Consider the following 14550-nt stretch of genomic DNA (forward strand, 5'->3'; position numbering starts at 1 on the left):
AATCACAATCTCTTACAACCATTACCTAGTGTATTAAAGCTACTCTTGAGCTACATAACCATTAGTCTCCTAAATTCACAGATAAGGGAAAGAGAAATGGATAGCTTGGAAAAAATTATACAAGAATACTAAAAGTTGGCATAAGAGTCAGGAATATATCTCGGGGCCGGTTTTCTTGTTTTTCTCTCCTGTATCCCTGTATGTGTTCATGGGATTTTTATTCCCCCTAGGTATTCGTTACATTCCAACATAAGCTTTTCAACCACACCAAGTAGAGCAGAAAATACATTTCAAATGGAATTGACACACATCTTCCCAATAGAAAACTTTCCCAAAATGTTTAGCAACTCACCATGCTGAGTAGCGGAGACTAGCAAACCATGTTAATCAGTTCTGCTTTATAAAAGCAAACAAGGTGGGGAGGAAGTAATGAGACCCTGAAACATCTGTTTGGAGACTTAGAATCCCCTTAGAAGGTTTTGAGTTCTGTCTTAAAGAAACACAACTCCAAAAAATTACAACCAACTGTGGGAACATTTTCTAGCTCCTTACAAAAAACTAATTATATAAATATTAGTCTATAAAAAGTAAATTCCCCCTGCCCTCCTCTACACTTTTGCTTCTGGTATAAAGGTGTAGTTTTGCCTGACGTCGCAAACATTCTTTCAGCAAAGAGATGCTAGGTCAGATCCATCCCAATTTTATTGAAGGAGGAAAGAGTTCGTTGGTACCAAGCTAGTCAGTTACAATTACTACAATGCAAATAATATTAGAATTAGAACAGGTTAAGAAAGCGGTCATTTAGAAAGAATGAAATATACAGTCCCATGCTACTCAATTACTACTTAAAGTTATCTGTTACAAGGCTACATAAAATCATTTCTTTTTCCCAGTTACTGCTGCATATAGCAGTGATTTTCTCAAACTGATGTCCAATATGACAATGAAATTTGGAGTCTGTGTTCTTACTCTTGTTCAGTTAGGACACCTGAATAGAGAGGTGGTTCATTTTGCTGCTCTGGTCACTTCTAATTCTTAAATTCTGTTTTTCTTTTCAAGTCACTTGCTGCTGAATTCTGGATAATACGTTTTTCTTAAGAAAAGGGACAGGGGAAAAAGAATATTTCTATCTTTTCTTAGAACATGGTGTTTATTTAGTGCCTTTTGGGTATTTTAGGAAGTCAGACAATATTTATTCTTACCTGTTCATGTAATTCTTCTGCTTTTACAGTTGGGCATAATATTTGTTTTGTACTATGTTCTTGGTAATACTTTTTCAGACTGTTATCCAGCTGTTAAGTCCACCAGGGAGAGGGATATGGAGAGAGAGAAGTGATTCTGTTCTAGAGTGAAATTGCTTTGCATTTTCTCTGGTTGACAGGCTTCAGAGAAGTGTAATATTTTGGACACACTCATCTGTCTCCTTAATAAAATATTGAACTATTCTGTACCAGTAAGTCTTATATTATTGTTTTCTCACGATAAAAATAGTGCTCCAGAGAGCACTTCTGTTAGTTTTTTTAATTGGAACATGATTTTTTTTTTCTTCTTCGATATTATTTAACAAAACTATTCTGAAGAACAAGTTTTACAGACTACCCACAGAGCAAGGTTTTGGGGCCAGTGTTTTGGCAACGGATTCTCAGTTCTGAATCCCACAGCTTATACTCAGTAACATACAGGGTAACAAATGCATGATTTTGTGCAAGTTTGCACATGAATTTGCGTTTTCCCTTTTTCCCGTGTTTCTTTCCTTTACATTGTGCTTTAGCTGAGGAAAACTACAGCACAAATTATCCAAGTAGGAATCCCTGCATCTTCTATTAAAAAACAACTGCATTTGGAGATACACTAGCAACTTAACATTACAGCTAAAGAAAAATTAGTTTTTGTTCAGCTGAAAGTCTGTATCTCCAAAAGCTCCAGTGATCCTTCAGTAACTTAATATTCTAAATAACGTTAGTTATTATTCTCATACCACATAGCTAAAAGTGGTCATTCTGTAGATACTTTTTGCTGTATAAAAAATACGTAACAAAAATGAAATAATGTTTGTCCAAATTTGTGATGTTTTCTTCAGTTGTATTCTGGTGTGAGAGCTTCTAAGCTTAGGAAAAAAAGTTCTTCTGTTTTACCACCAAGATGCAAATGCATACTCTTACAGTTGATACTGAACCATGAGGAGATTTTAAATTAAATTACCTTCTGGACACTTCAGGTGCTGGAGTTCCCTCAAGAAAAAGCAGGTTGAAAAAATTTACATTTTTTGGCCAAAACACTTGAACTATATTTATTGGCAAAATATGTTTCCTTATGAGTTGGATGAAATTCTACAGGATCATTTGATGATTCTAGGTATTTTTAAAAAATGTTTTTATATCTAACAGGGTATCAGATAACTCAGCATTTTCATTTCCAACTCCCTGTTTTTGTTCCAGCATTTCTGTCTTACATAGAAACCAGGGTGAGATTAAAACTTGCCATATAGGATGTGAGATTGACTTGTCTGTGAAGTTCAGTGTGCCTCTGTACAATAAAATCACAGGCTTTGTTTCAGCATTGTTTTACACTTCCCATGTTGCAAATTAGACCTGATGAATGTTTTTTAGCTAATTAGTATATGCATGTTTATGTACTTTTATGTAAAAATCTTAATATTTACTTGTATAAATAACAGTGTTGAGGTTTTTCTTGGCAGACTTGGAAGTTACGAGTTTGATAAAGTTCAGGAGTACTAAAATTCTCTAGTTGATCAGCTTTCTCTAACACTGATGTTAAAAAATGACTTAAGTTCCATGTTTTAGGCTTCATGCCCTCTAATGAGGCTTCCTAGCTGCCCTGTGGATCCCTCTGCCTTGGAAAAACAGTACAACGGTAACTTCTGTTCTGTGGTCAAACTGCTTTTGACATTTTTGAAGAGCAAAAATAATGATAAAAGTATGGAAGTAACTGATTTAAGTATCTGCAAGGTTTTTCCATTCTACTTAGTCACTTGCAAACTAATGCTGCTGCTTCATTTTATGGGCTGTAAGTCATCTTTTTCTTGAGAGCGGGATGGAGTTTGAAGTCTTCTGGCTCTATGAAAATATTCTTGTTACAAAAAGCATGCCTCCTGATTTAATTTCCACCTGACTTGTAGAGTGCATTGAACAGATTGTATAAGTCAAGACAAAACCGATTATTAAGCACTGCATCTGTTCAATGTGAAAGTGAATTTTGTTCTCTTTACAGGCAAGGTGGTTCTGGGAAGCATACTTTCGATCAATGAAAGCAATCGCTCTTGCTACTCTTCAGATTATCAATGATAGAATTTACCCATATGCTGCCATTTCTTACGAAGATTGGAATGATCCCCCAGCTGTGGTAAGTAAATTCGTTTGATTCACTCATAAAACAAATTGCTTTTTTTTTCCTCGTATAAAAGGTATGTGGTATGAAACTTGGTAATAATTCTGTGTGTTTGTGTGTGTGTTTGTGCATGCATTGTGTTGGTAACTTGCGCAGATGAAGTTAATATATTTTATGACAGCTGGCAAAATACCTAGCAGTTCGTTTTATGTCCTGGCTGTGAAATACAAACTTCTAACTTCTGCTATTGCACGCTCCAAATTGCTTGCTCATTTATATATTTATTTATTTTTCATGCACGCATCCACACTTATATTTCTGTTGAATTTAGTATGAGTTTAGTGCTTTTAAAAATCAATTACTGCAATGGAAATGGTGGAAATACTGAAGATGTTAATCTGCAAGGGTCTTTAATGTAATTCTGCTGAAATAGCTCATCAGTCCTATGCCTGCAATTTCCTCCATGTTACTTCTACGTAATTTCTCTACTGCAGAAACTGATGATCAAAGTTTTGCTGGGTTGTTTTTTCTTTCCCTTAAAGAAATGTTTCACCAGTTGAACCTGCCTCTGTTAAGAAAAAAAAATGCTGGAGAATTAATTAACCTTCTGCACCAGGCAGCTGGTTCTGATTTTTTTACTATATAAAAGCCTGCAGATGATTTTCACTCATAATCAGTTAATTTTCTCTGTGTCAAAATATAAAAAATAGTTTTGTTTTACTAATAAAAGCAAACTTGTTAACTGTCTCACTTTATGATGGGTTAGAGAGTCTCTCTGGAAGCTGGGCAGGAGTGCTCGGGAGGAGCGTGCTTGACTTTGAACTCCTCAGACTGACAGAGTGTGAACAGTTGCTACAAGGGGTGAGAAGCTCATGGCTGTGTTTCAGAGGACAAATTTCTGTTGCTTAACCAAAGGCATTGGTCTACTGTTGTCATTGTCTAGAGAGGAAGTGTAACACGTGTATTTAAGGAACAAAGCAGGCTGCAGAAGTATGTATTCTACAATTAGGGGGTCAGGGCATCTTAACACCTTTAGATTATGCTAGCAAATCAAGCATCTTGAGCATCTGGAAGCACCTAGTAAAATGAAGAAAATGTCCTTAAAGGGGCTTTAAAGGGAATTAAAAAAACACTATTTATGGGTCTCTCCTGTAATGGAAACTCATCAGTTTCTGGGGAAGCAATTCTTACTGCGAGCAACAAGCAGGCTTCTCTTGGAAAAAAATATTTATACTAGTTTTTCAACCTAGAGGTTTTCAGGCAGGTTTATTGCCACTGACTGAGCAACATGTCAAACAGAGCACTGAAGCTGTGCTGGAACACATAGCAGCTGTGCCACGCTAGGGCAGCACGAGGAGTAAACAGGAATGTTGTATCGCTGTGCAACTGCTAAGAGAAGTTAGCAGGCTGACTGCAATTAGACAGGCTGGAATTTGTCCAGGATGTTGGAGTTAACACCTCGTATCTTGACTCTCTCGTGCCACGAATGGTCAGTTCCTTGGTGGTTTTATGTCTCGGTTGAAAGAATTTGATGTTTACCCTAGTCTATGGATATTGCTTAATATGTGCATGAATTCATTTCTTGCTTTAGTGTGGAACAGAAACATCATAAAAAAGCTCCTTTATGGGCTGTATAAGCTCCATATTAGCCAGCAATACAGAGTGCCTGTGACCTCTTCTCACAGGGTCAGTTAAAGAAAATAGAATTCAGATCGGGAAGTGTTCAAGAGCAGTTAAATTTGTAGAACAGGAGTACACAATCCTGTGATATCTTTAACTGTGGCTTTTAGTAGCTACTCTGAGCATGCATGAAAAGTTCATTCCATCAAGCTCTTTCTTCTTATTTTTTAACTATCTAATTCTGCTGGGCTTTGAACAGTGTTCTTTCCTTGGAAGTGAATAACTGGAGCCTTCTCAAACTTACCTTTTAGATTTTTTTTTTCCTTGGATGTATTATATATTATCTCTTTGAGGTGAGAGCACATTACAGTTGTGATCTACAGGGGACCATATTCTCCAGGACTCAGCTAATATCTAGCTAAAGACAATTTAGAAGGGGATGATATATTCCATACCTGCTAAGTCACAGGGTTCTTTTAAAAAGATTTTTTTTAAAATATGATGGTATTTATTAAAATTCTGCCTGTTGCAAAATAAATGATCTGCTTGAGTATGTTTCTTACCTAAGTTTGTGCCTAACGTGCACTCAGCACTGTTACAATTGCTAGTTAGTTGAAAAATGATAGCTGGAAAGCAGATACACGTGTATATTTGAGGTAGCAGAAGATGCCAAGTGTATTCTTGAACTCTGAGAAGACAAAATAACTAAAGGTGACTTGAATGTGTTCCTCATTTGCAGCAGAACTGCTGTATTAGCCTCTAAATAAACTCCAATACTGAAGCATTTAAAGAAAATTATTTCAGATTGGCCTCAGGGCCAAGGACCCAGGTAACTGTTGAAGTGGAGCACCTGTGAGTTAACATTAATACCACAGTGAGATGTGCGAGTAACTCAGCACCATAAATTCTCGAGTTACTTTCCAGAACGGGACCTCCAGAACTTGTCGTATGCATTCTCCCATGGAACTAGGCTGGCTCAGCATCCCGTTCCTCCGTCTCTCCTTGCTGTTTGCTGTGCCGTTGTGGATGGTAAGGATCAAATGCAGTGCTCATCCATATGCTCTTGTTCCCATTACACAGCTCAGATGGGAACAGAGAGCAGAAAGAGTACGTAAAAGTCGTAGTCAGGTTAGCAGAAGGTGCAGAGAGTGCAATAACCGTTTTAATTGAAGAAGCTTACTGCAGTGTTTTTTGCCATTAGCTTGGCTTACATTGGCTCAGACCATCTGTGAGACTGTTGCCTGAGTATCTTCACCGCAGTGTGGGCACAGCAGCAGTGCATCAGGATGTTTTTCCAGCAGGAGGGGGTGTAAGGTACACAGAAGATAAATGCACGTGCAGTTAATTCCATATTTAATACATTATTTGATTCAAACATTTGTACGTGTTTGTATCATTTGACTGGAGGCTGTTGGCCTTTTCCAAAGGAATAAATGTAGTGTAGATAATTTGCTGGTAGTGCTGATCTGTAACTTTCAGTAAAAATGTCCTTTGTTTCCCCCTTTTAATGGGAAGGGGGTAAATGATGTTTTGGGAGCCTCAAATACATTCCTGGGCCACTTGACTCCCTTGTTGTCTCAGCTAGTCTTTGGCTGCCAGCATGAGAATTCAATGCCTTTTGGATTTGTTGGTCCAGCCACTATCCGTGAGGTAGAGGCAGTCAGTCATGTTCAAGAAAGCCAGAAAATGATGACTTGCATGGTGTGCAGTCTGCTTGTTACCAGTTTGGGCTGCAGTAGAGCTAAGGACCTTGATCTGTCACCTTAGTTAAGTATTTAGTTATGCTTTAATAGAGGAAAATCACTTTCTCACTTGTAGTTGATTGTGATTATTTAAATTCTCCTTTTACTTTGCCTAATATCTTCCTAACATATATGGGTTGCTGAAAAATGCGGATGTTTTCTTTTTTTCTATTTTTTCTTTAATTGTTTTAGTTGAAATTCTTTTAAGCCTGTTCCTAACTTAGACCTGTAAAATGTTAGGATTTGTTTGTCAGTAGCTGCATTTGAGTCTTGACCTTGGGAGATAGAGACAGTACTTTAATAACCACTTGAGAATATGACTATGCTGAGCAATAAGCATACCAGATGTCGTTTCTCCCAGTGAGGCATCGTTTGGTTTAAACCAAAATGAATAGCCAAATTAACAGTGCAAAAAGTGCCATTCAAACAGTGATGCCTAAGCTACATGTTCGTTCGTGGGCTTCGTCCAGTTACCAGACAATTGACACTTGTTAAATGATTAAACTGTTTTTAAGGCCTTTGACTAGTTTTTTATATCTCATGGTCCCCAGATTATGCCAATTGTTATAGTTGCACTTCCATCCTCTTATCACTTGTCATCCTCAGAACATTAACCAATCATTAATATACTTTTTTTTTTTTTAATTTTACCTGTAAATGAAAACGAGTTAGCACTCTTTTTGGCAACGCACATCTGGATTTTTTTTTCCACTGAATGATACTATATCTGTTCCTGCTCTATTTCCAGCTACCTTGTGTGATAGTTTGAGTCAGCTGGGTGAAATTTTGCTTTATTTACCATGTTAGAAGATACATATTCTTTCTTTAAATAAATAAATTTCAGTTTAATTATATGCTTTTTGCAGTGTTGGTGTTACAGACAAATAGACTGTACCACAGATATTCAGTTATAAATACTGATTGTTTTATATTATTATTATTATTTATTTATTTATTATTATTTTTTGGAAACATGATTGGACAGTTGATTCTTTAACTTACCTGCCCTACGGAAACCTTAAATATGAACTTTATTCAAGCTAATTCTGTTTATCACTGAAAATCGCTTCCTTTGGCATATTACTAAAAATAAGAGTTGAAGAGGTAAACCTGAAATTGAGTTTTCCTATCAAAAAATATGTTCAATCTATGTTCAGTCCTATAGATGCCCTATCAGAAGGGCTGGCTAAATCTAAGCAGCTAAAAAAAAAAAAAACAAAAAAAGAAAACAAAAAAAAAAAACAGCTGAATAACAGTGTTTTAGTTGCATGATACATTTTGGCAATCAAAATCCATGATATCAGATTTCATTACTCAAGTAGGAATTCCTGCGTGCCTTTATGGCTTACATGTTGTTGAGGAAGTTTTATAATCTTGACCAGAATGTGAAATGTTGGCCTCTGCAACTTGACTTGTGATTCTGCGGAGTGTGAGTGCTGTGGTTGGCTCCGGAGAAGGAGAGGGGGTTAATTCCTCTGGTTCTGCCCTATGACCACTTGAGGATGGGAAGCACGACGAAATGCTTTCTCAAAGTATTCAATAAAAACTTATCACGAATAATTGGAGCAAAATAGAATAAATCAGGGCGTTTTTGGTCTGATATTTCATAATTGAAACCACATTGAGGTTAGGATTGATGCTCTGAACTACCCAGCTGAAAAAGCCTTACCCACAGAGGCAGGGATGCATCTTTGCTTTGCTTTATGAATTTATGAATGCTTTTTTGATGTATGGATGAGCTGCTTAGCTGCTGCATTAAGTTCAGCACTGTTGGCCTTACCTCTGTGGTTTTAATTGAGAATTGTTGTCATTCAAACTGAGCGGTTTCACTGCTGTTGGTTATAACAAGCACTAAGACTGGTTGTTGAACATAAAATACATAGGGAGGAAAACCCTCCGCCTTGTTCTTGGGAACAGTGGAATTTTATTCTAAAGTGCTTTTGCTGAATTTTCCCACTATATGATAGCTTGGGGAGTTCTTGACTCTTTTCTGTAATACGGAACAGCATCATACAGCCTTGTTTTCCTAGAGATCGTTTCGTGTTGCAGTTTGTAATCTGGCTGCTGTGTGTTTCTTCGAGTCTCTTTTGGTGAGACCCAGTGTACACTCAAATAAGAAATTTGGCGTAGGACCCTGTCTTAGCTGTGTCTGATACCAGTTCCTTTGAGATTCTGTGGTATTTATAATGATCGGCCAGCTCTGTTCAGTAGCGTTGTGAAACTCTTACCTGTCTCACCTCTGTGTCCTGAGAACAGCCTGTTTAAAACTTCTCAGCTAACTTGAAATTGAAGGCTCCACATCAAGTCCAACCCTAAGCATCTCACATGAGAATTCAAATCCCTTGATATTGTATCCTCAATGCATTGACTTCTCCTAAAATAGAATAAAGTTGTTATTAATGACCGAGAGGGAGAACAATTTTTAATGATTCTACAGTAAAGGTAAGTGCTTATTTCTAAGGGCATTATTACACACGCACACTTGTGGAAAGCATGCGTGACAGCTGCAGTAGTCTGAATCCTTCCCTATACATATACCCATTCCTGAAATCTCCTCTCTCCCCAGCTTCATGCCACCTATGAGTTCTTGCTGTCATTCAGGTCCCACTACTTTGTCTTTTCGTGTGATCTGCAGGAGTTGTCAGACATCTGAGACTGCAAGATTTAAGTGACATGAGAGATTATTCATAGGAAACGGGCATTTGAAGTTGATCCTTTTTGCCCATAAAAATAATTCACAGCAAGCAACCTATTAATCTTAGATTAATTATCCTGGTTCCTGTAATAATATTAGCTGGGAGGGCAAGACTGAAGGATTGTCTTATTGATAGCTGAATGTCAGCACTTTGTCAGGGAGGGGTGATGGATGATCAGTCCACTGTTGCTGCTTGCTCCTCTTTCTGAGAGTGAAAGTTGCTGTGAATTCCATCACGGATGCTAATAAAGATGGGGCTGGAGCAAATCTTCCTTCAGCACTTGGTTTCTTGAGCAATGACTGGGAGAACCCATCCCTGTATCGTTACCCATTTCATGCTTTGCTGCCATAATGGAGATTTAATTAAGGTGCTGTTGAATTAATTGCCTGTATGGCTTGCTTTTCCAAAGGAGAAATCTGGAAGACTTTAGTAAATTATGGAGGCTTGAATTTGCCCGATTTCCTGCAGAAAGTGGGGTCAATAGGTCTCAGACTGTAGACACACTCTTGAGGCAGGCAGCAGGGGGTTGGCTCTTAATGGCACTTGAGAGATGCTTAATTGCCTTTTTGAAATGTTGCTCTCAAATGAGAGGCTTGGTTCTCCCGTCCATTAGTGTGGGTCCACATGCTTTTCCCTCCTTCTGTCATCCTTTAGTAGATGCATGAGCAAAAACACCTTAAAAGTTGTCTTATTTTTCCTAAGTTATAACCAGCAAGGCCGGTTATAACTTTTTATAGACGCATATGCAAGTGCTCACAGTCATGCATCTGCATTTTTTCTGTGGGTACCTAAAATCACCTTAAAATGATATAAATATAATCCTTTTCCAGGGATATCTAGCAAGTCATGTCTTAGGAAATGCTGTGGCCAGAGAAGAAATTGCTAAATAAACTAAACTTCAGGGAGGGGCTATTAATTTAGGTGGCAGTACTTGCCCGTAAGTCATGAGTACAGAATTGCCTATAGATTATTTTACTGGGTACTATTACTTGCAGGACAGAAACATTGGATTTTCTCGGCAGCCTGCTGGGTATGAAATTAAATCTTTGCTACAAGTATTAATGAAAAGAGGTTTCTGAAAGTTTTTTTAAAGAGCTTCTCAACGTTACAAGGATCATTTGGGTAACAGCAGTCTTGGGGTGGGGTTTGTGTGGAAATGAGTCTGTAAAGCTTTAATGAGGTGGATTGAGCCCTGTTAACGCTTAGGTTGTGATTTGCTGTAGGAATTACTGAAGCTGGAACGAAATCAGAGGGCTGACCTCTTCTGCCACCAGTTGTCTTGTAAAATTAGCAGAAGTGTGTACGTAAACCTTAATTTTAGAAATTGTAATAATCTGAAAGCAGATTTGTATCCATCCATAAAGTAATGGATGGATATTTTCTGAATTACTGAGCGTAGTCCTCCTCTATCACAGGTAGCCATGTCCTTTTCATGAACTGAAGTTCCGTGGTGTGCTATTACTATTATTGTTACCCTGTTACTCCTGGTGGGTAAAAGCTGTGTGTTTTCCATTGGGAACCTCTATGACAGTTTATATCAAATGCTACTTGTACCAGGCCTGATAAAGGACACGCGTAGCTGAAGACCAGCCTGTCTTTCCAGCTATTTTGGGAAGTCTAATAAAAGACATTGCTCCTGCTGCCAGATTCTTGCCTGGAACATATCGTTAGAGCATCACGGATAAAGCAGTGTGCTAACGTTGTGCTTAAATTTAATCACATTTACCCGCATGTCAGTGTTGATGTGCTTGTAGAAGGCGATAACATTCACCTATTTTTTTCTCCTTTGCCAAAATGGTAAAAAATATTATGATTTCTTTTAGGCTATCTGTTCTCCTTGTCCTAGTAGTTACAAAACATTCTAGTTAGGGGTGTCTAGCCACTAAATGTAAGGAGGGTAATGGGTGTATAAAGAAAAGTAGCCCAAAGATTCAATACGGACATGGAAAGTTGCAAAATTTTCTGCAAGTACGAGTCTGTAAAACTTGCCTTCCTTGGGACACAAGCAAGCCTACAGCATGTGTTCAGCTGAAGATCTTCCTGAGGTTTCTGAGGCAGTTACTAACTCCTACGGGTGTTCATATTTTTTACAGGCTAAGATTCAAGACTTTCTTGCAAAACAGCATCACTCAGTTTTGGCTTTCCCATCTTGGCTTTTCACCTCGTCCCAAAAGGTCTTGTTTTTCCCTTTGCCTCCGTCTGACCCTTGGTATCTGCTTGGAATGTCAGCTGGGATGGAAAAGCTGGGACCAAAACACCTTCGATTCCTGTCGAGTGATCCCCTCACTGCTTCCTCCTCGATGCTGTCGGTTCCAAGCGGGGTTGGCACACGCAGTGAGAATTTAGCTGTCTGTCTTGCCTCCTGCCAGTTGAGCTGGCCTCTTATGCTGGCAGTGTATTGAAACAAGGCCTTTAAAGTCTTAAAAGGGATGCCCTAGTTAAAATTCAGGAGGGGTAGATAACTCTCTGAAATTCATCTTTGCATCTCGTGCTTTTTTTTTTTAACACAATAGTTTTTCTCACCCCATTGAACAAACACAGTTTTGTGGGATCTAGTACGTTATTCCTCGGAGTGTGAGCATTTGCTTTTTTTGCTTGGATGCCCATTTTATGACAGGTTTATGGTTTTTGCTATTCTGATGTTTTTAATATTTTTTCACTTCTGAAGTCATAATACTGATAAAGTTTGTTTGTTCGCTAAGTCCTGTCTGTAAATATAAATGTATTGAAATAGTAATTAGTGAATGAAAACTGAGTTATGGTAGCTGAGCTCAAAATTCACTGTAGTTTTCCTTCTCCACAAATCTGTTTGCCTACTCCAATTTATATTTTCTCTGAAAATCCTTTTACGTGTATTGTTACAGCCAGGTAAAACTAAAAATTGAATTAAGAGATTAGAATGAAAATTATGAAAAAAATATGGAAGTTATGGAATCATCCTGCCTGATCTGAGCACATTCCAAATCTGATGGTTAAATCCTGTCTACATGAATTACTCCTTACCATAATAATTACTCCATACTGTAATAATTCCCTTTATTTGAATCGTTTTCCTTCACAGAAATGGAGCAGTGTGAGCAATCCACTCTTCCTTCCGCTGATTCCACCACAGTCCCAAGGATTCACAGCTATAGTTCTGACCTACGACCGGGTGGAGAGCCTTTTCCGAGTCATCACTGAGGTGTCCAAAGTGCCAAGTCTGTCCAAGTTGTTAGTTGTCTGGAACAATCAGAACAAGAATCCACCAGAAGGTAAGACCTCATGGTAGGTGTGATGGAAGAGGGTGAACCTGGGGGTAGCGTGTCTACTTGTACCGGTTACAAAATCATACATCTTTTGGTTGATTAATGTGTCTTCAAAAAATATTTCATAGCTTCTTTCAAAATAACGAATTAGGATTTTTGTGGCAATGTTTTTGAAAGTGAAATGAGAGGCCAAAGTAGATGAAAAGAAAAAAATAAACAAACACATAAATGGTTCTGCACAAACTTTAGGATCAAAGGTAACATACAGGAGTTGCAGAAACATTGTCTGCCCTTCACCTTATTTTGGGGAGTGGTATGGAGGGAGACTTGGTTTTGTCCTTGCTTGGGTTTATTCTTCTGTAGACACTTTGTTGTTGCAGAGGATAACTTTTATTCTGCTGGGATGTTTTCTGGGGCAAACACAGTTCAGAGCAGCAAAGTAGTACGAGTGTTTGAGACTATAAAATGAGTGAGTAGTTTGACTGATTAAATGAAACCTTGAGACATTTTGGGTGTCTGAAGAGAAGTTACTACAACACCAGGATGTGTTGTGAAAACGCTAAGGCTAGACCAATAAAGCAAGCCATACATACCTTTATTTAAATGTTTTGGTTCCCAACACGTATTCTACTATGTTCTTTATATGAGTGAGTCTGAAGAGTTCAGGATGTTAAGTTTTTGAATTCATGGTTATTGTAAAGTGAGAACATATTCAGAGACCTTTCCCCAAATGATTTATATCTGAAGACTTTTTTTGAAGATTTGGCTTCAGAAGCATGTTAATTGCTCATGTGTGGACTTGGTGATATAAATCTGAATTAATTTGTTTAATCTTCAGTATCCAAGGTGTGCTTCATTGGCACGAGTATTTGCTGGCCTGGCATGCTGCTGTACTGTATTAACAAATTGCTTTTAGTTCAGGTGTAACTTCAAGTAGCAAAACTGCCTTTATAAGCTTGTCCACACTGCAGTGTACATGTGGAAGTGTAGTTTTGCTGTTATGTATGGCAGTGAGGATTGATCTGCTCTACCTTCATCTATCTGTCAACAACAGCAGAGGGGTTACATACGTTCTTGCCCTAGGCCTTGGCTCAGGCGTTCTGCTTCACTTGCTGTGCCTCCTTCAGGTGAGGACTTCAAGCCTTATTGTCCCAGGTCTGTGATCCTCCAGATTCTCTCCTGTCATATATTAACCCTTGTGCCAGGACCTCCATCTCAGGTTGCCCAGACCTCACATCTTGCTGCCTGTTTTCAAGTCCCAGATCCTAATCCTGTGTTTCTCTGTCCTCTTCCATGTAATACCATGATTCTGTCTGCCATCAGTTCCCATTTTTCCTGATACTATAATATAGTTCCTGAGACTATAGATATAGCAGTTGTAAATGAGTTTATTTCCTGGACGTCATATGTATGAATTGGTCATTCTCATTGGAAAATGCAGGTGATGTTTTTGTTTGAGAAGCAGTGTTTCCTTCTAGGATCCTGTATTCAAAAATGCTAAATTTGGTAATACAGAATGTTGTGTATTCGTCTATCTTCTGTATCAAATCATGCTTGTGGTTAGGACTCCTCGCTTTGTAGCTCAGCTTCAGCTGCTGCTGTTTTCCACTCTTCGAAGTTAGCTATTTGGCACAGCAGTAAGATGCAGTGCAAAAATTAATCCCTTGCCATTTGTCTCAATTTACCATCTTCTGACAGCTTCTCGGGAGCCAAGCTATTACAACTATTCACTTGGCTCATTTGCCATTTTGGCAACTTGTTGCAGTTCAAAGCAGAGTAGCTTTATTGTTTGCTTTGAAAAGTGTTCAGTAATACTGCTGCGCTAAACACCTCAAATTCAGTGGTTTATGAAATGTTTGCAGTCTTTTGAAGTGAGAAGCGTTGCATATAAATTGATGA

At 38.2% G+C, this 14550-nt stretch overlaps 1 protein-coding gene across 1 annotated transcript in view; it reads left to right on the forward strand.

Moving 5' to 3' along the window:
- EXT2 (exostosin glycosyltransferase 2) overlaps window positions 1–14550 on the forward strand; it is a 69961-nt gene that overhangs the window by 28108 nt on the left and 27303 nt on the right. Inside the window, exons 8-9 of the mRNA XM_027458105.3 lie at window positions 3232–3363; window positions 12468–12657. Of these exons, the coding sequence (XP_027313906.1) occupies window positions 3232–3363; window positions 12468–12657 (322 nt within the window). The remainder of the gene's footprint in view (window positions 1–3231; window positions 3364–12467; window positions 12658–14550) is intronic.

Source organism: Anas platyrhynchos, chromosome 5 (assembly GCF_047663525.1).
Source record: "Anas platyrhynchos isolate ZD024472 breed Pekin duck chromosome 5, IASCAAS_PekinDuck_T2T, whole genome shotgun sequence".
NCBI classification, from domain to species: domain Eukaryota; kingdom Metazoa; phylum Chordata; class Aves; order Anseriformes; family Anatidae; genus Anas; species Anas platyrhynchos.